The sequence below is a fragment of the Pelecanus crispus genome, chromosome 5, assembly GCF_030463565.1.
Source record: "Pelecanus crispus isolate bPelCri1 chromosome 5, bPelCri1.pri, whole genome shotgun sequence".
Lineage (NCBI taxonomy): Eukaryota > Metazoa > Chordata > Aves > Pelecaniformes > Pelecanidae > Pelecanus > Pelecanus crispus.
In genome coordinates this window covers 15,023,747-15,048,816 of record NC_134647.1, presented here as the reverse complement: position 1 = coordinate 15,048,816, position 25,070 = coordinate 15,023,747, and the positions used below count along the sequence as shown (strand labels likewise).

The following is a 25,070-nucleotide window of genomic DNA, read 5'->3' as shown; positions in this document are numbered from 1 at the left end:
TGAGTTTTCTTAACATTGGATTTTTTTGACAGGGAAGAAGGTAATGCTTTTCTCATTTTAGTTATGTTCATTTGTTGCACAGATTGAGGAAGCTCTCAGAAATGTAGTTACAAACTGTGACTTAAGATACAATGCAGTGGGTTTTTTTTGGAAGCAGTCAAAAATTTAATTTTTGGAAAAACTTGTTTTTTCCTCCTCCCTATATACTTTTGTGTGTCTCTTTGTAATTTAATTTGTTTTACAGGCAAGGATAGTGCCCTTTCATTGTTGTTGCGCATTTAAAACCAAAACAAAACACCACCAACTTTCCTATATTCCACTTGTTGCTTTTTCACTGAAGGTAGATCAGGTTCAATAGCTGCCTTTACATGTCTGTCAGAAAATACTGTATCTGCAGTTCTGTATTTATCTAATGTAGCATTGGATATATTATGTTCCTCTGCATTTTTCCCTCTAGCCCGTTCTTCCGTTAGTAGAATCCACCTCTTGGCAGCATGCTGTCAGTAAAGTCTAGCTAATGATAGCTTTGATTAATAAAATAGTAATGAACAGATAACATTAGACATGCATTTCAGTTCTGCTAGTTTCTTGTTATTTTACCTGTTCAGACTGCTCAAATTTGCTATGTTTGTAAAGAAAAAGAAGTGGTTTGAGTTGCTCACATTTGAAGCAAATTACAGAAATTGAAATGTTGGTTTAATTGACATGGTATCAAGCTAATTACTTCTTGAATCAAATTAATACTGCTTAAATACAGTGAAGCATGCTAAGAAACTGGATGTGTTTTTCCTCAGGAATTAAAAAATTGATACTTTCCCTGTTTTCAAATATCAATATGCTATTAGATGTTTTTCCCAGGTGGAATAAGACCTGAAACAGTAGTATTTAGAACAGCCTGTCTCGCTTAACAGTCTGAAATTTGTCAGCTGTTATTCAGTAAGTCTTTAAAGCAGTAAAACAGCATGCAATACATGTTCAGAGCTGCTTGGGGGTGTAAAACCAAAAATAAACCCTCCACACACACATCACCACTCCTTTACTATCAAGCAAACACTGTTGACATCAGTAGGACTTATGTATTTCTGTATGTGAAGATAGATTATTTGATATGGCTCTTGGGTGGTTATTGTTGTAGACTTTTTTGATAATATTGAGGACAGTCTGTGTAAGGTGGTGGCTTGGATTGAGTTTCAAGTTCCGTGAGAAGCAAAAATGTATTTGTAACTAAGGTGTTCATTTTCAGAAGGATGTAATTTATGTGTGGGTAGTTCCTTAATTTCTCAAAGTTTCTTCTTTCTGGACTTGCACTTTCAGTAAATCAGTAAGATGATAATGATGAAGATAAAGAACAGTTACCATGTGTCCCAAGGACAGCAAAGGCAGAAGTTATTTTGTGATATGGGTGTATGGAGCTGGGGAAAGAAATGAAGGAGATATTCTGATACAGTAATATGTTGTCACCTCATTGTGCAAAGCTGGAGAATAGACAAGAGTATAGTGATAGAATATAAAGGCAAATGGGAATGAAATGATCATGGCATAAAAGGCTGATAAAATTGAGGTATCACTGGAACGAAAGAGGGTTGGGTAATGATAGAGGAGAAATTTGAACTATATAGCACCATCAAAGTAGTAGAAGTAAAGTAAAAATCCAGTAACACAAAATACACAGGACATTTAAGGATTGTTCAAAAGAACTTTTGTTGTTGGCTAAAGAACTCTCAGTTGAAAACAACAACAAAAGTCTGGGTATGTTTAGTTGCAGGATGAACCATCCAATGTGATGCTAAGAAAAAAGCAACCACAATTTTTGGATGATTCATTTGATGATTTCCAGTATAAAAAGGAAATGCAGTATTTCATGAGAGATTGCAAGTATGTTCTCATTTTTGCTTAAGAGATAGGTGAAAGAAACAGCAGAAGGGGCTTGTAGGTATCCTGGGATGACTGGATAATGAGAAGAAAAAGTTTCCTCAATATCGAGAAAGGGCAACGAGTAGAAAATACAATTCCTTTTGTATAAAAACACTGGTGACGATAACCTTTAACCTGAAGGACATTTCTGGCACAAAACCAAATGAAGTTTGGTTACCCACAAAGAAGTTTAAGTAGGATGGTTGCATCTGCCTTTCAGGTGACAAAACATGTTCTGGAAGAAAGCTTGTCACCTTGATGGAAATCCCTGATGAGTAAACAGAACTCAGTAGCTCCATTGCCATGCTGATGATTACCCCACTTTCAGTTCTTCAAAGTCTTTGGGAGTTTTTTTGGGCTGATGTTTCCACTGCTTTATTTTTCCCAAGATGGCCAAATAGTTCTGTTACTTAGAGGTTTGTTGTGGGGTTCTTTGGGGTTGGTTTGTTTGTTTGGGTTTTTTCTTTTTTTTTTTTTTTTTTTTTATTTTTAAGTTCAAACCTCTCAATGATTATTCTGTTTGAGTCAGATTCTTTGAAGCATTAGAAATGCTTAGTGAAGTTTAGTGGGTTCCTCTTCCATCTTGGCCTGTCTCCCTCCCCAGCAACACTATTTTATGACTGTATTTCGTTGACATTCTTGTACAAAGTACAGAAAATGAAGTACAATATATTGAGAAAATACGGAACTGCCCATGTAAATGTAGTTTTGCATGATTACATTTTCTTTCTTCCATATAATTTGGTTTCCTGTAATAGAACATCAGTTTCATTGTGGTGAATTTTATGTAATTTTGTTCTTACCTCATATAATTTTTGGTTAGTTGCTTGACTTTCTTCTTCTAGATCCCCCAGTAAACCCTTGGCACGGAAATTAATGAGTGGGATGGACTGGGAAGTAGTGAGTAGGAACTCACTGTCTGATGATAGGTTGGAAACACAGAGCCTACCATCACGGTCTCCACCTGGAACCCCAAATCAGTAAGTAGCACCAAATCTTCTCTCCCTAGAAGTGACTGTCTGCCTCTAATGTGTTATGGAGGCAAAGAACGTCACAAATTATGTGCTGAGTGGTTCTCTGGAACATTTACCTCCAGAATTTTAGGTGCTTCTCACTCAACCTATAAAAAGTATAAAGAAGTAGCACACTACCCTAAATTCGAGAGCTTGAGTTTTCTCAAGCACAGTTAAAATTAAATTATTCATTTGGCTAAGAAAGAAACTGATGATAAAATCTGTGTGATCTTTTAGAAATAATTGATTCTGGTTAATACCACTTCTTAAAACATTGGGGAAAATTACTTAATCAGAAATCCTTGCAGGTTTATTCCCCTCAATTTTTCTGCATTTCCTTTCAAAGCTCTCTCTTTTCACATGATAAAGCTTTCTGGTTTATGTTTATAGTTAGTGAAAAATCATTCCTGATTTCTTTTGGAAAATAACCAATTTTTTCAGTGTGCTGAAACTGGCTTAAGAATCGGTATTATCCAATTTTGTATTGCATAAACCGGAGGATTTTAAGATTCTTTGGCATTACAGCATATTATTCAAAAGACTGTTGTTGTAAATATCTGTAGCATTTAAAAATTATTGTAAAAATTGTGTAATAATGATGCTTATAGCATAACATAACATAATCATGCATGTTTCAAAGCATTTTAAGACAGACACTTATGTCACTAGGCTAGTTTTCAAGTGGGAAAATTTTGAGTCACAGAAATGTTAAGACTCTCAGTGTAAAGCTTACGATTCTTCTAGGAGAAGACTCAGGGGATAAAATGTTCATCTTAATTCAGGTTAAGTTCTGCCATGAACAGAGCCAGGATTTTTCTTCTTGGGCATTCATTTTTCTTCTCATTGACTGGACTGTCAGTCCAGTAGCCTGTTCATTGGACCATAATGCTTTCAGGCTTCTTTAATTTAAAAAAAAAAAGAAATTAGCCATTTAGTCTTTATGAAAATATTTTTGAACACTTTTAAAAAGAAAATTATGAAATATAGCATGTTGATCTGACAACATAATTGTTTCAGTGATTTTTTTGAAACCTTCAATTATTTAATAAAAATACGTATATAAACACATGCTTGCACTGAGAGGAAATAATTATTTTAGCATTACTTTGTAATGGTGTAAAAAATGTAGATTAATATAATACTCTTTTCACATTCCACTGCTATGCTTCCCCTCTTAGTCGCAACTCTGCCTTCACTCAAGAAGGAGCCCGGTTACGACCCTCATCAGTTGGACATTTAGTGGACCATGTAGTTCACACTTCCCCAAGTGAAGTATTTGTAAATCACAGATCTCCATCTTCCACCCAGGCTAATAGCATCATACTGGAATCATCACCGTAAGTTCTGTTGGTTGTTACTGTATGGTAGCATGCAGGGCTTCTGAACTTGGAAATCTTCACCATTAAGAATTCAGTGTTAAATGTTTGGGTCAAGGAGAGCCAGAAAATCTGATAAAGGTAGCTGTTGTTTAGGGAGTATTAGTATAGGTCGTCTTGAAAAATAAATGACACAGAAGTAAAGACCTATATCTGATGTGTTCCTGGTGCAGGATTATAATACCTCCCCCGCTCACCCACCCAAAATGTGGGTTTGCTGTAATGTGACCATCAGTGTCTGGATGTGGAAGCGAAAGTTATTTTTTTGATAGAACTGAAGTATGTTGTTTTGTGATAAAGTTTTTAATTCCCATGAGTTGGGAAATTTTGCTTTTTTGTCAAGGCACAGAAGTATGAGTGAGCTTTACAAATTACTTAGCCAAAAAACCTTTTTAGCACCCCAGCATTCTGAGGTTCCTAGTATGTTTTGTATATTGTTATAGAGTATATTTTTATTTTTTTAGGATAGCACTATCAGGTTTTTTTTGTTCTGTAATGCTGACTGTTCTTGATACTGTTAGTTTACTATGCTGTGGTGGGCAAAATAAAAACTATTATTGTGTATTAAGTCCAGAAGGATGACAAACAAAAACACATTGAGTTATTCAAAGATTTGAAATACTCAATAACTTGTGGCTAGAGTACAGATTAATTGGGGGGAAACAAGGTGCACAATATACACCTTGTTAACACTGCCACTGTACCTTCTTATATGTAGCTATACATGTAGTGCTAAACTTGCCCTTATAATTCTGTATAATCTCTGTTAGCAAGGAAATTCTGCAAATGGTTTCAAAACCATTTGAGAACTATAAAATAGCACATACATAATTACACACGTTGTGTGTTTTGGGAAAAATTATTCTGGGAAGGTATTTGAACACAATTTTAAAAACTTGCTTGGACTGTACCTTCAGTTTTAACAACTCTGTGTAACTTTGGGGAGGGAACTAGAACACAAAATTTTTAAAGTTTTGTAAAATAACACAAGACAATTTTTATGATAGGGTACAATAGTTATAATTTGACCATCAGCTCGTTATTTAGCTTTCAGAGTTATAAACCAGTAATTTGGCCTGATAATATAAAATCCCCCTTTTTGGTGGGCTTTTTTAACCTATTCACATGGCAAGGGAGTCTCAAAACTGGAAGAACTGTGAATCTTTTCCCATATCAGAGCTTTGCTCTACAGAGGCCACCCAGGGTCAGGTTCCTTCTGTTCCAAGACTTCCAGCTGAAGTCAGTTATCAGAAACACTTACTGAATGGTAGTGATAGTGAAGTAAGCACAATTCTTAAATACTCTCTTTTATTCATATGCCTTTACTCTAAGTTGTAAAAGATGTTCCTCAGTGTCCTTGGGATTTGTTTATTTAATACCTGATTTCTTGTATAAGTCACCATAGAAATGAGTCTTAAAAAGAGAGGAAGTGGTTTTGTAAATTAGTTACGCAACTATGGCTGTTCTTTTTCATGATTTTGCACTTTTTATGCTCAAGCAGAAAGACTAATCCTCTTCCATCACTATGTTTTGGGTTTTGTTTTTGTTTTTTCCCTTGTTGGAAGCTTAAAAGTGAAATTTAATCTCCCAGTATAAATATCTAGCATAAGATATTTTTAAGAATGAGGATGTTGATGGTCAAAAATACATGAACCTTATTAGGGTCTTCTGAAAGTTTCAGGTGATGTTACTGATTCAAGATTTGAGGTTTACGAAAGAAAGCAGTAGTTATGAAGTTCATATTAGCTATATAATTTAAAACGATATTGTTTTACAGTCCAAAAAGCTATTTCTTAAACAATTTGACCTTTCTGAGTGAAAAGATTCGAGTAGTGCATCTGCTAAATCGTTGGAAAGTCTTATTTATTGATCAAATTTACATATGTAAGAAAATCAGAGGGGCTAACCTGACAGGCAGTAGGTTTAGTGATCTCTTTGAGTTTGGAGACAACATAGCAAAAGAAATTCGAGTTTCAGTGCACTTTAGAAGGAAGTATCCTTAGCTTAGCTTGCATTAGCCTAGCTAATACAACCTTTAATTCCACGTTTTTTTCTTCATCTGCATGTGCTATTCAAAACTAAATTGAGACACTTCTGCTTGTAGCTCCCCAAGTTAATTATAAATTACAAAAGCACGTGATAATGTGTTTAGTTTAATAAATTTATGGGGTTGTGTATGAAACTTTTGCATAATACATAAAAAGGTTAGACCGGATATCTGTAACAAAAATACCCAAAGCTTGTCAGTGCCAGGGTTTGTGTGTTATTTTATTATTATGTAAATTGCTGAATGCAGTTACAGAGAGCTGCTTTGCCTGCAAAATAGGCTGCTTTCACTGCCATTGTCTAAGCATTCATAAGGAAATTCAAAGCTGACTGGGCAAATATAAAGCAATGAAGTTTTTGCCCAAGGCTTGATTGTTAGTTCTCACAATTCATTATGCTAATATATTACAGTACTTGCGTCGCTGCTTCTAAAATGCTCATTTAAGTAACTTTTCAAATCTTTTCTCTAAGTTTGTATGTTCAGTAGGAATTTATTTGTGTTTGTTGACGTGTATGTACAGACATCTAATCAAGCATAGGATCCCATCTTTTACTTTTATCGGAATGACTTCTTTTGGGTCTCTGTTTATGTTTTCTGTTCCTTTTTTATTCCGTTTTAAACTCTCAGGAGTAATTGTTTGCAGGCAAATACGTAACTATGTTGCCCTTCATTTAAAAGGCTGAATAATCTGTGCTGGCCAGACTTGAATGAATAAATACATAGGCAGTTAAGAAGCTCTGTGTGACCTTTGTAAGTCAATGTCTAAATAATTTATAGCTGCCTTGAAAATTCGTTTTGCAAATGTTGGCAATCATCATATTTTTCTCTTTCTTCACAAAAAAAATGAATTTAGAAAAGCTGCTTATCCTGAAAAATAAAATATAAGGATGATATGCTCTTTTCACTTGCATTGTAAAGTGTTAAGAAATGTTATTTTTATTCCCTAGTGTGTTTTGAACATGAGATTCTTCAGACATCAGATACTGAATAATTAGTATTTTTTTTTCTTTTAATACTGCCTGAAAAAAAATTGTTTTCTGAAAGTTGAAAATAAGCAAAAACATACAAAAAATATTGTTAGGACCTTTTCAAATGTACTGTTTTCGTACATTGACAAAATTATCAATAGTTTGTTTTCAAAGAAAACTGACTAAATTTTTTAAAACTGAAATGGAAAATATGTGGGTTTTCGAAGTGAAGTGTTCCATTTCCCATTCAATTTTCATTCTTTTTGACAGAGGTTCATCCTTTATTTGAAATCACTGTAGACAACCGTGATCTGATGTTTTGTTTTTATTTGAAAACCTGTACCTGGTATCTGCCTGCCTTTAATTGTGTAGAAACAAACTATACAGTATGGAATTTGATGTATGCCTTAGGTTTTCTAACTTGCAGCAACTTGAAATGTTACGCTGTGTCATAATGAGAGTCCTACCCTGCTAACCGTTTACTGTGGCTAGACCAGTTAAATACAGTAGGACTACTCACGTGGTTACCCATGCTTTTTAGAGGGATGTTATGCTCCGAGCTTGCCGATACTGAAAGGGGCAGTGTCCTGTTTCTGGCTTCTGGGAGTGTACTTCCCACCCCACATGGTGGTCGACCTTGGGATGAACCAGTTCACCTTGCTGAACCAGCAGATTGCTACCGAGGCTTATCCAAAAAGTCAATGTATTTTTTCTTGCTTGGTAAGCTGCCTTAGCCAAGGGAGGAGTACTGGAGTGCTTCAAGGAAGGGGCCATGAGTGTGGGCGAAAGGAAGAACGGAGGCACCCATTGGTTGGTAGTGGTCTCTCTAGATTTAGCTGTAACCTGTAACTTCGTTCTGGGTGGTTTTGGGATTTGCCGCTAGTATCAGTGGGCTGTTGTCGTAAGTCTTTAAATTACTTAATAATACCTTTTAATGTGGTTCATGGGGAGGAAGGCATGTATCCTCGCTGGTATTTAGACACTGGCATTCAAACGAAGTTAATGGGAGTTATGTGCTAACTGCCCTTTTGGGCCTCTCAAAATGTTCTTCTTAATTCTTAAATATAAAGCCATATAATGAAAGATGAATCATATTTATGTAATACAAATTATACAGTTAAGCTTTTATTCCAAAAGGACTAATAAAGGAAATTATCCATATTATACATAAACACAGAGAACATTTTTATTAATCTAGAGTAGAGTGCTTGCAGATCTAAAACAGAAATAGAACTTGCTGCTATTTCATCTTCAGTAATGGTGTTATAACTCAACTAAAAAATGCATGCGATGAATGCCATTTTTACAAATGTTTCAAAGCTGCTCATGTTTCAAAAGGGAATATGTTCGAGAGGGGGGAAGAAAACCAAGGTTCTCTTGAAATGTATACATACACTTTTAAACTGAAAAATTAAAATTTAACAGTCATCTCCAATGGGCTTTTCAAATAAATGTAGGGGTACAGTTGGGTTGTCTTCAACTTGCACTCCTCCTATTTTTAGATCAAAACCCAAAAACTAGTGTGGGAGCGCTTTATGCTGCTTGTGTCTGTTTTTAAGATTTAAATTGCTGGCATTAATTTAAGATGCAAACTAATTGGTTTTCTTACAGAGAAAAACATATTAAGTGAAGTATCTATTTTAGAAATGATTTTTTTTTTTAGCAAGAATGCAGAGTATAAATACAGTGAATTTTATAATATTCCAGTATAAAGTCAGTTAAGAGTGCTAAAACCATTTTAAAAAAAAAAGTCGTGTAAAAAATGAACTGGTTCTGTGTACAGTTGCTTGTCAAGAAAAAAGCAGTAACATGTCCAAACGTGCACTGCCAGTATATTCCACCACAGTACATTTCTGAGATTCTAAAAATACATACAGATATTCAGCTTTCAAGCTTTCTGAGTTTCTTCTAGCGTTTTCAGTTTATTTGGAACCCTGAAAGAACTGTCAGTATCTCATGATTGTTCCACTTCATACTTCTACTTTGGCATTTAGATCTCAAGAGACTCCTATAGATGGGCAGCCTCCTGCGTTACCACCCAAACAATTTAAAAAGAACAGTTGGAACCAGATTCATCATTCACACTCACAGCAAGAACTGGATAACCATATTAATGAAACATTTGATGTTCCTGCATCACCTGAAAAATCCACAGTAAGTTTTTGGATCCAGTTTGACCATTCTGCTTTTTATCGGAGTGATAGTTATGCTTTTCATGAGCTTGGTTTTGATGCATTTCAGAGAGTTGTTGTGTTTGTGCATTACATTACAGCATTTCCATTATACATACTGCCTCTTTGCTAGCTCACATTATTTCTTCCACCTGCTGGAGTAGTCCTTTGCCAGTTGTCATCAAACTACTACACTGGGATGGATATGCAAACATTTTGGACATTAGCTTTTCAGCACATGCATAAATTTCTAATTAACCTCTTCTTTGAGAAGTCATTTACCATCAATTTTAAAGAAGATATTGCAGACACTACCATTGGTGTGTAACCTAGCTTTTATCAAAAAGCCGAAACTAAAAGTGCCTACCAGCTTCTAGAGCAGTTTTGTCAGGAGAGGTTTCTTGAATCTGTGGTTGCATTTCTCATCACAATTTCTAGGAAGGAGACTCTACCAAGAGACCTGTGACAACGAATGTAAAAATCTGAGCAAAAGTTCTTCTTCCACACTTAAAGCACGTGCTAAATGAGTAAGCTAGTCAGTTGATGGTTGTCTGACTGAGGCGAGATCTTGCTGACTATTTTTGTGATTTTTGTCCTTCCAGAAGTTTTCAAATGGTTCTTGGTTTTATACTGATGCGGGACAAGAAACATTTTGCAGGATGGGAAAACTGTCTAACATCCAGACGTAACAATACTGTATAAACAGTTTTGCCAACCTCAGACATTTGAAATTACGAGTCATCTCCCAAATTGAAATTTTAGAAAAGTCTTTGGTTTATTTTTATTTGCATTCTGAACTCTAGGCCTAGGGTGTTCTCTCAGGCCTCATTACAAAGTCAAGATTCCCATAAAACCCATGTTTAATTTCATAGCTGGGGCTTTAATAATAAAACACACAAAAGTGAAACTTGTAAATTTATGAGCATTTTGGGAATGCTGTGAAAAAATTTTGCTTTAATCAAATAATGAAACAATTTTTAACAGCTTTGTCTTCTGTCAGTGCTTACCTGAGTCATATTAAAGTACTGTTCTGTTTTGAAAGATAAAACTACTCATCAAGCTTTACTGCTCTGTATTCAGTTATCTTTACCAAATTGACAAAAATAACTCTCAGTTGTTTTTTTTAGTTCTGCAAAACCAACACAGCTGCGTGAGAATGAGATTCTTTTTTCTCTGTGCATTGTCAATTTGCTGTGGTCCAATGGGCCACATTCATGCAGCCTTGCTTAAGGCAGTACACTGTTGTAATTGAAGATCTCATTTGGTCTGCCGATGGCTTTTTATTTTGGGTATTGGAGAAGAAGGAATGCAGCATGACCCTGAAATTTTGTGAAATTGTAAATTTAGTATTTGGAATGTGTTGGGGGTTGGGTTTGGGGGTTGTTTTTTGCTTGTTTTGTTTTATTTTCTTTTACCTTCAAAGTTGCTTTTCTGACCAGAATGCACTTCAGGTTCCTGCACTACTAAAGTCTCTTCTGCTGCTCCGTCTCCAATATTTTAAGGAAGACCCCTTGCCATTTTGACTTCATTTAGCTATTGAATTTCCTTTATCTATTGTATGTATGGAGAATCTGTTTAGAAAGGTAGTAGGACAGGTATGGGCATGACAACTCTTTACTCTGCAATCCCTAAGTATCCAGTCTGAGAATGTCTGGAAGTATTTGAAAACAGGTGTAGCCAGGAGTCCCTTCAGTCAAACAGGTTAATGATGACATACAGTGGTCTCTTCAGGTTTTTCATTATAAACTGCTGCTCAAAATAGCCTGTTAAAGCAGGAAATAATTATTCCCTTTTTGTCTGGGGAATGCAATGACACAAAAGTTGCCAAACACTGCAGGTGAGCGCTTGGTGGTTGGTCATTCTGCCCAGGAACATGAGCCAGTGAACATAGGCTAAAATGATTTGGTATGGTCAGGCTTATTAAGCAACCTTCCCTCTCATTAATATACCTTACACTGTTACCTTCCTCTCCTTCCCCAAATTTTTCATCTTTTCATTACTAGGGGGGGGGCAGTGTGTGTTTTGTTTTAACCAAGAGCTGAGTTAACTTTCTATGAGCCAAGTTGAGCAGACTTCTTTTACCTATTGAACTTGCAGGTTTTGAACTTCCTTACATATAGAAATGTTTGCTTTAAGAAGTGGGGTTTTTTGTTTTCTTCCTTTCTGAACATGAGTCTTATGCTTTGGCTATAATTAGTAACATTGAAAACTTCCTTGAAACAAATTTCTTTAATAATACTTTGCATCCTCACCGTAGAAACTATAGAAATACTAGCTAATGGTCAGTCTGTGAAATAAATATTGACGGGAACAAACTAAAAATCCCTTCAATGGCACTAAGTTGATTTTTCCAGATTAAAATAGTATCTAGTATTCCCCAGTTTATTTGTAGTTTCTTTAACAGTGGTGGTGTGATCAGAATCAAACCAGAAAGCGAGCAGCTAAAATTGTCAGAGCTTGATCGGTGCAGAGCATGTGTTGCACCTCATACTCCACTACACTGGAAATGGAATACGGGATATGGAACCAAGATTTTGTTACCAAACTTGTCCTTGCTTACTACCGTCATATTGCTGTTAATAGAAACAAAAATATACTTTCAATTACCTTATTTTTCACCATTTTACATTCTTATTGCAGGCTTTTCACTGTGGTCTTAATTAAAACGAATTTAAGGAGTTTCCATCTAGTAAACTGTTTTTCTTAAGACTGCTTGAAGCCAATTAGTCTTTTCTAATACTGTTTCTTACTTTGAGCTTGCTTTGACAGAGCACACTTGTAACTCAGTTACGTCCAAGATTTTTAAATGTGTAAATTTTCCCTTCTATGCAAAACTCAGGATAAGATGTTTGCAATATTGCTTAATGTTTTCTCAAGCATCCAGGAGCAATGATGAGGAAACTGCAGAATTATTACATACAATATCCTCAAACTCTAAGTATGAACAAAATATATATTAATATAATATAATTTTTGTTTACTAGCCCAATGGTGGTGTCCCCCATGACAATCTTGTTATGATCAGAATGAAACCAGATGAAAATGGAAGGTTTGGCTTCAATGTAAAGGTAACAGTACATATATTTCTTTCATGTCTATTAAGATTATTTTCTGATATTTGTGATTTATTACTAATTTAATTTGTTTTTAAAGGGTGGATACGATCAGAAGATGCCTGTAATAGTGTCCAGGGTAGCTCCAGGAACACCTGTAAGTTATCAAAAAAACCAAACTTGGTAGGAAATATCTGTGTTTCTTGAAGTATGTATGCAAAACTGTAAATTATTTCGTAGCTGCCTATGAAAATTAGTTTGTGCTATATACCATTATCCTAACAAAGCAAATTATGTGCAGTAAGAATTTGGTGGGGCTACATAACATATTTTTAAAAGTTCTTCAATCCTCAAAAATATTTTTTTATTACTGAAACAAAATCTAATTCCTGAAAGTTACAGGGAGTTCAGAGGTTCAGTATGTACTGTTTCTTGAGCTGTGTCATGCTAAAAAGACATTTACTCTATTTTTTAAATATAGGCATTCATATGATTTCACATAAATTATATATTGAAAGAGTCTTTTAGTATGTTAAAAATAACTAAAATAGCAAATCTCTGTTATTTTAGTGACAGATGTAGCTGAATAAAGCCAAGATTTAGATTAAAATCAGACATCATGAATCATTCATCAGGTCTGATTGTCTGTTGTTACTGGTGTTTAGTAACTATCAATAGTGTCTTCAAGCTAGGCACAATATTTTGTCAGTTGATTGCCAAAAATACTGACCTGGTATTCAGCTGACTGGAGTGAGCTCTGTTTATACCTTTTAGAGTTGAGTGAACCATTTATTTGCTAACATTTAAGAAGTACAGCTTTTTTTTTTTTTTTTTTTTTGACTATTTGAAACTATTAAAATATTTGCCAAGAGCATTGTTCTTGTCCCTGTTAATTATTATCTCTGAAATATTTAATAACATAAATAATTTTGGTTGAATGCTTTAAACATCCACTCTCTAAAGAGAAGATATTTGGTGATGGCATGTGCTCTTTATTTTCTGCAATGACGTTTAGCCTGTGATTATAATAATGACTTTTATTACCCGATGCCTCTCTCTGGGATTACTGGGATTTGTGCATTGTCTTTGGTCCTTGTCTTACTCTTGTCATTACAGTTGCAATATATCACACCTGAAGCATTTAAACCTGTGAAATTGATTTGGACAAGGCTTTGCCATGTTACTCCCTTACCTTTAAAGATAAGAACATTCTGCTTTTTAATTGGCTATACAAAATGTGATTCAAACAGAGGAGCTTTCTACTTCAACCAGAGGAGTGGAGTAACAGCTGCCAAAAGACATGTTACAATGACAGTCACTTCCCAGTTTCAAATTGATTTGTTCATGTGAATGGCACCGCTTTACATATTGTGTAACACGTAAATTTATCATTTGAATACAACGCAGCAACCATAGCAACTAGGCTGTTAGGATTCAAGTCCCCAAGTATAGTTACTTTAAGTTGCTATTTTAAGGTGAGAAATTGGAAATGGCTTGTTTTGCAGATTTCTTTTTTTTTTTTTTTTTTCTCCCCCCACCTTGCAGGCTGATCTCTGTGTCCCTCGTTTGAATGAAGGGGACCAGGTTGTACTGATTAACGGCAGGGATATAGCAGAACATACCCATGATCAAGTTGTTATGTTTATTAAAGCTAGCTGTGAGAGACACTCAGGGGAACTTGTGCTTCTAGTTCGACCCAATGGTGAGTGATTTGTACATAATTTAAAAAAAAAAAAAATCCACACCTTGCGTTAATTTCCTAACCTCTGGTTTGTGTCCTGAGCTGGAATGCTTAACATCATTGTAAGAAGGAACTCTCTTCCTTGAAAAGGAATTGCAACAACACAATGTGTTGTACAAATGTTGATCAATCCCATGCTCTTAAGGAGCTGTGCATAACTAGGTGTTGAAAATTAATAGGAAAGTCAGAGATCAAATATTTCTGACAGAGAGCTAATTTAAATTTTGTTCTCACTCATATTGATAAAAATGTCCAGAAAGCTGTGGATATTGAATGCAGTTTCTGAGGTTGCTGTTATTCCCTTAAGGAAAATAAACCACAAACAAACAAAAAACCCCTCATGAAACACCCAGCGTTTGGATGACTTTGGAGGTCGATTTATGCGAAATCCTCCCCTATGTTTTTAAAACAATCCAGAACGACTGGATTTTTTTTTTTTTCTGCTTGAGGGGGCTTAATAGAACAAAGTGCTAAAAGTGCGGTCTAAGTAACAGCTTGTGCAATATATTAATGAAATACACTGTTGGAGCTTTGCCAGCAGATGGTCACTGGATTTAATTCCGCTGCACATCCCAATTATAATACCGTTGCAGTGGAAAAAGCAAAATAAGAATAATGATGTTTAATCAGAATAATTGAAATTACTTTAGGAGAGTACCTCAGCCACCTCATAAACAACTTTTCCTTCATTCACTTATTTGTACACCCCACTTACTTGTGCTGCCATTCTGTGTGTAAGTTCTCTTGCAGCTTTTGTGTGCTTCCTTCATTTTTCAGATAAAATTGTTAGCTTTGTTTACAAATTTACTAAACCAGTTTTCCCTTGTGTGTTGATTATCTTTGTATTCTGGATAAAAACATTTGAGTTGTAGAAGTGAGGAATTGCCAGTTTCCTCCTCCATGGGCATGGGATATCATTTAAAAACAGGCTTTCGAATGGCATATGTCTCTCTCATGTGTAGTAGAAGGTGTATATTATTTTTTTAGATTATTTCTAGGCAGGGCACATGTACAGCATTGATAGCATTGTAATGGCATATATTAATGCCATTTTCTCAGGTGGTCTGCACATCTTGCCCTAATTACTGAATCCTAAAATCAGTTCAAAGTGAATTAAAAGTAAAAATGTAAATGCAACTAAACTGACTTCAGAGGCATGATGTGAGAATCTGAGATTAGGGAGTTACATCAGAAAAAGTAGGGTATAACATGAGTCTTGACCAAAATTTTAGCAGGCGGTAGTGTGCTTTCACTTAAAATTACTATTAAAAAAAAAAAAAGTTTTGTCATAGATTATAATGATCAGTAAAGGCTACTTGCCCTTGCTGATGGGGACTCAAATCAGTGTATTAATAAATGTGGATTTTTCTACAGGAAAAACACTTGTCTTTTGTGCTGCTTTAACTAAATGACTTAGAGTTAACTTTACTTGCCAAACAGCATGTTCAGTCAGAGCATTCATACATTTGTCACAGCTGTCTATGATGTTGTGGAAGAGAAGCTGGAGAGTGAGCCTGACTTCCAGTACATCCCTGAGAAATCTCCACTTGATGGTGTCCATCAAGACGATAATGCTCTGAGGGAATCCATGATTCAGCTAGCAGAGGGGCTTATCACTGGAACCGTTTTGGCTCAGTTCGATGTGAGTACCGTGTTGCCTGTAGCTGTGTGCAATTTCCAAGTCTTTTGGGATAGTAATTATTTTAAGCAGAGCAGATTTCAGTTAAATTTCAGTAGAGTCAGCGTCTTTTGGCAAAACAATTGTCTTATACTCTCAACAGAAAAATAACAAAAAAATCCAATCCTGTATTGTATGTATAAACTTACAGCATAGAATAATCCTAATAACTAGTGTTTAGTGTTGTTCGTTACAAATAGCTTTACTGATTACTTACAACTTTTTGTGATTATTAGGGACCTATGCTAATAAAATACTTTGATAAAGATGAAGACGGAAAAATGTATACCAAAACATGTGTTCTGTACTCAGACCTTCATTCCATATCTAAGTTACTGTAGAAACTGAATGACAGCTGAGCCATTGACATTTTATGGACAGTCTCAATGAGGGAAGGTATAATTACCAATGGAAAATACAACCCTAATCTTAAGGGTTAATGTAACAAAGTCTTTTATAAATCGTTGTTTTTTTTTTTTATGACACATTTCGAAAGAACAGTGCACTTCCTGTGGGGTCCTAAGCTGTTGGTAGCGATAGTCTTTCTTTAGCACTAACTTGTGCCTTGATGATATTCCATCTTTATGCATGAGATCAAGTGACTTAAAGCAGGAAGTGGTAGGTTTATAAAACAGCAGTGTGAATTCTGTGAATTCCTCACCAAATGGAGACCTAGCATTACGTATTGCAACATATATTTTAAAAATATATTTATATACTGTTCTTCAAGAACTTTGGTAAAATTTGCTTTTATATACAAAAATAAAAGATTTTCTCAAAGTTATTTAAAATCCCTCTGTAACCATACATTTTCAGTCTCCCAAACAGGTTCAGTGTTTAAAATTTTTTAAAGTGCTTTTTGTTGAACCTGATACTGTTTGCAGGCACAAGGGTTGTGGCAATATATGACTAAGGCATAAGAGGGCAGGAACCTCTCAAAGGAGATTTTGTGCAGAAAAAGTAAGAGGTAGCCCAGGATTTGCTCTCCAGTTATTGAAATAAGGAAGGACATCAGGGCGGGGGGCAGGAAGTGAAACAGCTGCAATGTAGGTAGATGCCTGTACACAACACAGTCTGCTTGCCCCAAATCACTGTGTGCAATGTCTGTTAGTCAATCGCCTTACCAGTATACAACACTGACTTTTCTCTGGGTCATTGTTCTTACGGAAGCTTGAAATTTAACATTCAGTTTGTCTTTAAACGAATTGTGACGATGTCTTGATTATTTTCAGTGATCCCACAGCATAACTAAATTCATTGTGCTTTCTTTTGAAAAGTGTTTTCGTGTGTATTGAAGCTACCATTGCTCCGTAGTTTGTTCTAAAAAGCACCTCTAGGCAAATAATATACTAACAGGTCTTTTGCATCTATTATGGTCTGACCATCGGTTTTGTCTCTTAGCAATTGTATAGGAAAAAGCCTGGAATGACAATGTCTTGTGCCAGATTACCTCAAAACATTTCCAAAAATAGATACAGAGACATTTCGCCTTGTAAGTATGTGTGTTTGTATATGTGTTCTAAAAGTATTTTACTGTGGTTAGTATGTAAGTAACATTTTTCTAAAAATTTTTTCAGATGATGCTACACGGGTTATTTTAAAGAGTAATGAAGATTACATCAATGCAAATTATATAAATGTGAGTAGTATTTTTCAAAAGAGCTTCCGACATTAAGTAGTTTTTGAGTTTTTTGATGTAGAAGTTGATTAAAAAAAACCCAACATTTTTGTAAATCTGGCTCAGACTAGAATGGCTGATAAACCTGTAGTCAGATGATTTGAAATTTGCTGTAGATGTACTTACTTGCTAATGCTTTGTGGCAGGTGTTTTTATAAATGAAACTAAGAAAAAGAAAAGATGCTAAGAGAAGCTAGCCCTCTACCAGAGAATTCATTGTTCTTTTCTGATTACTAATGTGGCAGTAGTGTTCAACATCAATAAAGGTTTGATCTGGCAGCACTTCCTTTCACATCTTTTTGGGTGGTTTTTGGGTTTTTTTGGTTTTGGGTTGGTTTGGGTTTTTTTTCATTGTCAGTAATAATAGAATTACAGCTACTTACTTCCCCTTTCAGGAACAAAAAAGGGAGATTAAATTAAATTCCAAGATCAGTATTTTAAAAGCTAGTGTCAAAAATCCACAAAGCATGAAATGTTTGCACCTGAATTATTTGCTAACTGGTCTATCATTTCTTTTTTTGACCATTAATGTTGATTATGGCAACTATGTAACTGTCAGTTAATATGTGAAGTGTACTGAGATTCTTTGTAATGATTTTGCATGTGAAACACTTTGAAGAATTTTTATCTGTGCCAATCCATATTTTAATAAAGAGAATTAATATAGTTGATGCATTTTTAATATCTTAGTTACTAAACACTAAGTATTTGATGCCTGACTTACATTTGCTATAAGAATTAAAGTAGTGATTTTGTCTTCTCTTAGATGGAAATCCCTTCTTCCACAATAATAAACCAGTACATTGCTTGTCAAGGTCCATTACCGAACACTTGTCCTGATTTTTGGCAGATGACTTGGGAACAAGGCTCATCTATGGTTGTAATGTTAACGACTCAAGTTGAACGGGGCAGAGTAAGTAAAAGATTTCCTTAAATAGTACTTGCATAATCTTCTAAAAATCTGTTGGTGATTAGCCTTTAAAAGATTAGAGGAATATACTGTTATGACATATCATATGGCAAGGGATAATGGTTTTAAACTAAAAGAGGGTAAATTCAGATTAGATATAAGGAAGAAATTTTTTATGATGAGGGTGGTGAAGCACTGGAACAGGTTGCCCGGATTGGTGGTAGATGCCGCATCCCTGGCAACATTCAAGGTCAGGTTGGACAGGGCTCTGAGCAACCTGATCTAGCTGAAGATGTCCCTGCTCACTGCAGGGGGTTGGGCTAGATGACCTTTAAAGGTCCCTTCCAACCCCAACTATTCTACAAATCTGTGACTTTTTTCATAAGAGCAGTGCATTCCTAGTACTGTTGCAGTGATGACTCTTATATTTGAAACCTTCAAATACTGTTAACATAGCTAATATTTACACTTCATTCAGTTCTGAAATACATTGGAGTCTTCATGTATTTCTTAAAATATTTTTAGGCTTCTTTGATTCTTTATTGTAAAGTAAAAAGCAACTAGAATTTACCTTCATAGGATTTTTTTCTCTAAACTTCAAATAAAGGAGCTCCAAGAGTTTTCATCAGTTTTTGTAGATTAGTTCTTTGATATGTAGAGATTAATTTTTTAAGGCAGCCTAACACAGCTTTGTAGTGTTAAGATCCCATGCCTGAACGGCTGTCTTTAAGAGAATCCTTCATAAGCTTGAAATCTAAAATTTTTCATAAAACATTCTTCTGTGGCTATAAACATTTGTTTAATCATATGAAAAAAAATCATTGTCATTTCCATTTAAAAATGTGTAAAAATACAGTACTAGTAATAAAGTAATTAGCGTTATAAATTACTAAACATAATTGTGTATGGTGCTGTAAAAGGCCTTGGGTGTATTTTGTGGTTTGTTTGGGTTTGGTTTTGTGTGGTGTATTTTTCCTTTTTTTTTTTTTTTTTTTTTTTAAGCTGTAGTTTCTCAATAGCTTTGTTTATTATGCAGCTTTGTCTGTTGTGGAGACAGGCAAAAAATCAAATCTGGTCATACAGTGTAATTACAGAGTTATTGAGTTTATAGTCTGGAGCACTCACAGTAGCACTGGCTGGCTGAGTGTGTGGACAGAAATGACAGTCTGGAATTATAGTTTAGTGGAATTTCTCCACATTGAGGATTCCTTTTGAAGATGGATTTATTGTAGATTGTGGGTGTTCTGATCAACTCAGACTATAGTTCAGCTGCTGTATATATTCTAACTTTTTAATAACCATATATTTGCTGGGAGGTCAAGCCTCTAAATATAATTAAAATAACTGAAGGGGTGTTGCAGCATTTTTAAACCATTTTTCAGTGACTCAATGTTAGCATGATACTGCCTGCTCCCAAATAAACATGATTAGAGGGAATTTCAGTACAAGTGCCCTTTTAATATGAGTTTTCTTTGCAGATCTGCTAAGAACAGACTTGCAGTTGCAGTTCTCTGAGGTTCCCTCACCCCTTCAATAATGATAATTGTGGAGTTCTTTGGAGAGCTGCTTAATAATGAAATAAAAGGACTTATCTGTCTTATACCCATAGGCAGACTCCCTGCTCTAAAGCTGAACATGAGGCTACTGACATCACTATCCCACTGCATGCCGGGTTGTCTCAGTGGAGCAGGAAGTCTGCAAATCTGGCTGCTCTTAAAAAATCGCCAGGTGGGTTGGAAAAACAGAAGTACACTTGAGCTGAAATGACCTCTGTAATTAGGCGTTTAAGCCATATATCTGAAATCTTAGTGTTTCAAGTTTTCATTCACATTTGATTACTTGATCAAGGGTCTTTGAAGTCCACCATCTGCATCCCCCTAATTTCTGCATTAGTTTAGCGACTTTTTTTGTTGCTTATCGCCTTTTTTTTAATTTGTTCTTTTCCCATATAAATGTGCTTTGAGAAGATTAGATTAGGATTTTGGAGGTCAGAAATGTTTATAAAGCAGCATCTTTGTCACTCAAGTGTTAAGGTGGAATAGTTACACATTAACTTTCATGACAATTTTTAAAAAAAGTGTAAGTCATCCATCTTCAGTTAAACTAACCGTAAGAGCTGGTGCATGTGTCCTCTTGAAAACAGAACCAGGAAATCTCTGCGATACCTTGTTTTATAAACAATAATTAAGTAACACAGTCTCTTTGGTAAGTAAATTAATAGTGATTACAAAATGATCAAAACAGTCCTTAATGAACAAAGGTATAAGGAACTAGAGAGAATGAAAATAATACTCTGTGAATTTAAACACAGGCATCTTTAAAAATGTGTTGACCTTAGGTTAAATGCCATCAGTACTGGCCAGAGCCATCGGGAAGCTCATCATATGGGAATTTCCAGATTACCTGCCATTCAGAAGAAGGAAATCCTGCTTATGTCTTTCGAGAAATGACATTGACTAATCTGGAGGTAAAATCATAATATATATTTTTACGTATTAATCTGTGGAATCCTCACAGACTAGATAAAACTTACTTAATCAGGCTTTCTTTTCAACTTGGTGGCATATCCACATAAATAGAAATGTTTATTTCTAGAACCCCTTAGAAAACTACTCATATTGCCATGTACAGAGCTGGCAGATCTTTAAGGACACCTTCCATAGAGTGCAAGAGCTCTCAGTCCCCAAGTGTAAGAAATCAGGCAGGAAAGGGAACAGACCAGCATGGCTGAGTCGAGACCTGCTGGTCAAACTAAAGAGCAAGAGGGAACTGCACAGGCAGTGGAAGCAGGGACAGGTGTCCTGGGAAGAGTACAGGCCAGCTGCCTGGTCATGTAGGGAAGGGGTCAGGAAGGCCAGGGCATGGCTGGAGTTGAATTTGGCAAGGGATGTAAAGAATAACAAGAAGGGCTTCTACAGGTATGTCAACCAGAAAAGGAAGGTTAAGGAAAGCGTACCCCCGCAATGAACAAGAATGGTGACCTAGTATCAGCAGATGAGGAGAAGGCGGAGGTACTCAGCAACTTCTTTGCCTCAGTCTTCACTGGCAGCCTCTCTCCTCACCCCTCCCGAGTCGATGGACCACAAGATGGGGACCCGGGAGGTAAAGCCCCTCCCACGGTAAGGGAAGATCAGGTTCGAGACCACCTGAGGAGCCTGAATGTACACAAGTCTGTGGGACCTGATGAGATGCATCCCAGAGTCCTGAGGGAATTGGCTGAAGTCGTTGCCAAGCCACTCTCCATGATATTTGAAAAGTCATGGCAGTCAGGTGAAGTCCCTGGTGAATGGAGGAAGGGGAATGTCGTGCCCATTTTTAAAAAGGGAAGAAAGGAGGACCCTGGGAACTACCCACCTGTCAGCCTCACCTCTGTGCCTGGGAAGATCATGGAACAGATCCTCCTAGAAGATATGCTCAAGCACATGGAGGACAGGGAGGTGATTCAAGACAGCCAGCATGGATTCAGCAAGGGCAAGGCCTGCCTGACCAAGCCAGTGGCTTTCTATGAAGGAGGGACTACATCAGTGGACAAGGGAAAAGCAACAGACGTCATCTATCTGGAATTCTGTAAAGCCTTGACACAGTCCCCCACAACATCCTTCTCTCTAAATTGGGGAGATATGGATTTGATGGGTGGACTGTTTGGTGGATAAGGAATTGGTTGGATGGTCGCATCCAGAGGGTAGTGGTCAACGGCTCGAAGTACAAATGGAGACTGGTGACAAGTGGGGTCCCTCAGGGGTCCGTACTGGGACCAGTGCTGTTTAATATCTTCATCAATGACATAGTGGGATTGAGTGCACTCTCAGCAAGTTTGCAGATGACACCAAGCTGAGTGGTGCAGTTGACACGCCAGAAGGATGAGATATCATCCAAAGGGACCTGGACAAGCTGGAGAGGTGGGCCTGTGTGAACCTCATGAGGTTCAACAAGGCCAAGTGCAAGGTCCTGCACCTGGGATGGGGCAACCCCCAATATCAATACAGGCTGGGGGATGAAGGGATTGAGAGCAGCCCTGCGGAGAGGGACTTGGGGGTACTGGGGGATGAAAAGCTGGACATGAGCCAACAATGTGGTCTTGCAGCCCAGAAAGCCAACCGTATCCTGGGCTGCATCAAAAGCAGGGTGGCCAGCAGGTCGAGGGAGGGGATTCTGCCCCTCTACTCTGCTCTGGTGAGACCCCACCTGGAGTGCTGCGTCCAGCTCTGGGGCCCTCAGCACAAGAAGGACATGGAACTGTTGAAGCGGGTTCAGAGGAGGCCACCAAAATGATCCGAGGGCTGGAGCACCTCTCCTGTGAGGCCAGGCTGAGGGAGTTGGGATTGTTCAGCCTGGAGAAGAGAAGGCTGCGGGGAGACCTTATTGAGGCCTTTCAGTACTTAAAGGGGGCCTATAGGAAGGATGGTGACAATCTTTTTCGCAAGGCCTGTTGTGACAGGACAAGGAGTAATGGATTTAAACTAAAGAAGAACAGATTTAGACTAGATATAAGGAAGAAATTTTTTACACTGAGGGTGGTGAAGCACTGGCACAGGTTGCCCAGAGAGGTAGTGGAGGCCCCATCCCTGGCAACATTCCAGGTCAGGTTGGCTGGGGCTCTGAGCACCCTGATCTGGTTAAAGCTGTCCCTGCTCCCTGCAGGGGGGTTGGGCTAGATGACCTCTAAAGGTCCGTTCCAATCCAAAGCATTCTATGATTCCACTTGCCCAGTATAAATTCTGCTCTTGGAATGATAACAAACCTTTCACTAGCAAAATATCACAAGGATTCAGTTTCCGTAATCATATTAATTGGTTTTAAATCACATGAAAGATGTATTATTTGTCTTAAAAGTCTTTACTGGTGTCTTTCATGCACTGGCCAAAGAAAAAGAGTAATTAAAGAAGTTGAGAAACTTGTTATTCCCTTGATGTTTTCAAAACATGAGACACTACAGATATTTCATTATTGCAACTGAAAACTCCGTCTTCATAGAGACAAACAGTTCTTAATAATTTCATCTTGGAGAATATGTGCAAGTAGGTGGAAGATAAATCCTGCTCAGAGAAAGATGAATTGGGATTGGTGACTACATTTAAACGAGGTCTTTCTTGAATGTGCATTGTATCATTTTTCAGGGCATGTGTAGTTTTCAGAGCGTCCTCAGCTAGCATTTCAATCTCAGAAATGTTTGGAAACGAGTATCTAGAATTTAGTTCACATGCTCATTTCTCACTGCTTGGGTTACTAGATGAGATGCCAGTTTTATAGAGCTACCTTTTAGTCAATTTGCAGTTAAAATTCCTTCCCTGTGTCCTGTTGAGACAATTGGTTATTTGTTATCAGCAGTGGAACCTCTGTAAATGATTCCATGCCTAAAGGTTATTTCAAGTGCAGTAATTCCTGTTCTTTGAAATGCTGCTTTTACACTGATTGTACAGCCTGTCCCCTCCACTAACCAGAGGCAGATTATGTTTGTGATACTAGAGCAAGGAACAGGAGGGAGTGGAAAACAAAGTCATTCTGCATCTTATGTATAGTACGCCGGATAAAATTAAGAGGTGCAGATAAAGCCAAAACAGTGCTGCTGTTCACACAGGGTCTGAAGAAAAGCTTTTATGTCTGAAAGTCCTACCTCTCCCCTGCCTAACCCAGTTCTGTCATTTGATCTAGTAAGATAGTACCTCTTTCTGTTAAACTTGTTTTGCTAAAAATTTACCACCTTCTTGGTACATCTAGTGTTCAGATAGATCATTGGTATCCTTGAACTGCTTTGCTATTACATGGTGTGTAATTTTTTTAACCTGCTGAAGATGTAAACATTTGTGAATTGCCTTTACTTTTTTTTTACTTAAAAATTGTAAAATCCAGGATGAACAATGATTAACACTAATCAAGTGCTGCTAGTTGCCTGAAGCCAGGGTAAAAGTTTATTACGGGTACAAGTTGCTGTAAATGTACCATTGGGGTGGTTTTATTATTATTTTTGGCTTGTGTTTTTTGGGTTGTTTTTGTTTTTAATGAGACCTGAATTATCTTTGAATAAACTTCATGTTTCTGATCAGAAAGAGGAAAGCCGCCAACTAACCCAAATCCAGTATATAGCATGGCCTGATCATGGGGTTCCTGATGATTCCAGCGATTTCCTAGATTTTGTGTGTCTTGTGCGAAAGAAGAGGGCTGGCAGAGAAGAACCTGTTGTTGTACATTGCAGGTATCCATTTTTTTTCCAACTTTATTAAATCATCAAACTGAACTTATTTATCATCAAATAGCTTTTCTGTGCTTTGTTGTTGAAATAAACATTTAATTAAATCTGCTTTGGGGATGACTGGAGAACTCAATGTTTAAATTGGACAATTACTTAAAATGGTAATCGTGTTTCAGTAAGCAAAATTGTGAGTATCTACATGCATTGATCTGTGTAGGGATTTTGTTGGTTTTGGGTTTTTTGTTTTGTTTACAGTTTAAATGCTTGTGCTAACAGTCTATATAATAATTCAGGAAAATGGCAAAAGATACTTAAGAACCTTTTCCTCATG

The 25,070-nt window shown here is 36.6% G+C and overlaps 1 protein-coding gene across 8 annotated transcripts in view; it reads left to right on the top strand.

Annotated features, from left to right (window-relative positions):
* The window catches only part of PTPN4 (protein tyrosine phosphatase non-receptor type 4), a 116,030-nt gene that overhangs the window by 85,304 nt on the left and 5,656 nt on the right, over window positions 1–25,070 (top strand). For 5 of the 8 annotated variants that reach the window (XM_075711703.1, XM_075711700.1, XM_075711702.1 and 2 more), the window contains 12 exons: window positions 2,760–2,894; window positions 4,106–4,264; window positions 9,313–9,472; window positions 12,474–12,557; window positions 12,643–12,699; window positions 14,088–14,244; window positions 15,759–15,925; window positions 17,363–17,453; window positions 17,539–17,600; window positions 18,406–18,552; window positions 20,888–21,016; window positions 24,594–24,742. In XM_075711703.1, coding sequence (XP_075567818.1) covers window positions 2,760–2,894; window positions 4,106–4,264; window positions 9,313–9,472; window positions 12,474–12,557; window positions 12,643–12,699; window positions 14,088–14,244; window positions 15,759–15,925; window positions 17,363–17,453; window positions 17,539–17,600; window positions 18,406–18,552; window positions 20,888–21,016; window positions 24,594–24,742 — 1,497 coding nt within the window. Of the gene's footprint in view, window positions 1–2,759; window positions 2,895–4,105; window positions 4,265–9,312; window positions 9,473–12,473; window positions 12,558–12,642; window positions 12,700–14,087; window positions 14,245–15,758; window positions 15,926–17,362; window positions 17,454–17,538; window positions 17,601–18,405; window positions 18,553–20,158; window positions 20,278–20,860; window positions 21,017–24,593; window positions 24,743–25,070 lie in introns of those variants that run through there. The other 3 variants (XR_012831084.1, XR_012831085.1, XM_075711705.1) reach the window with 3 other exon arrangements.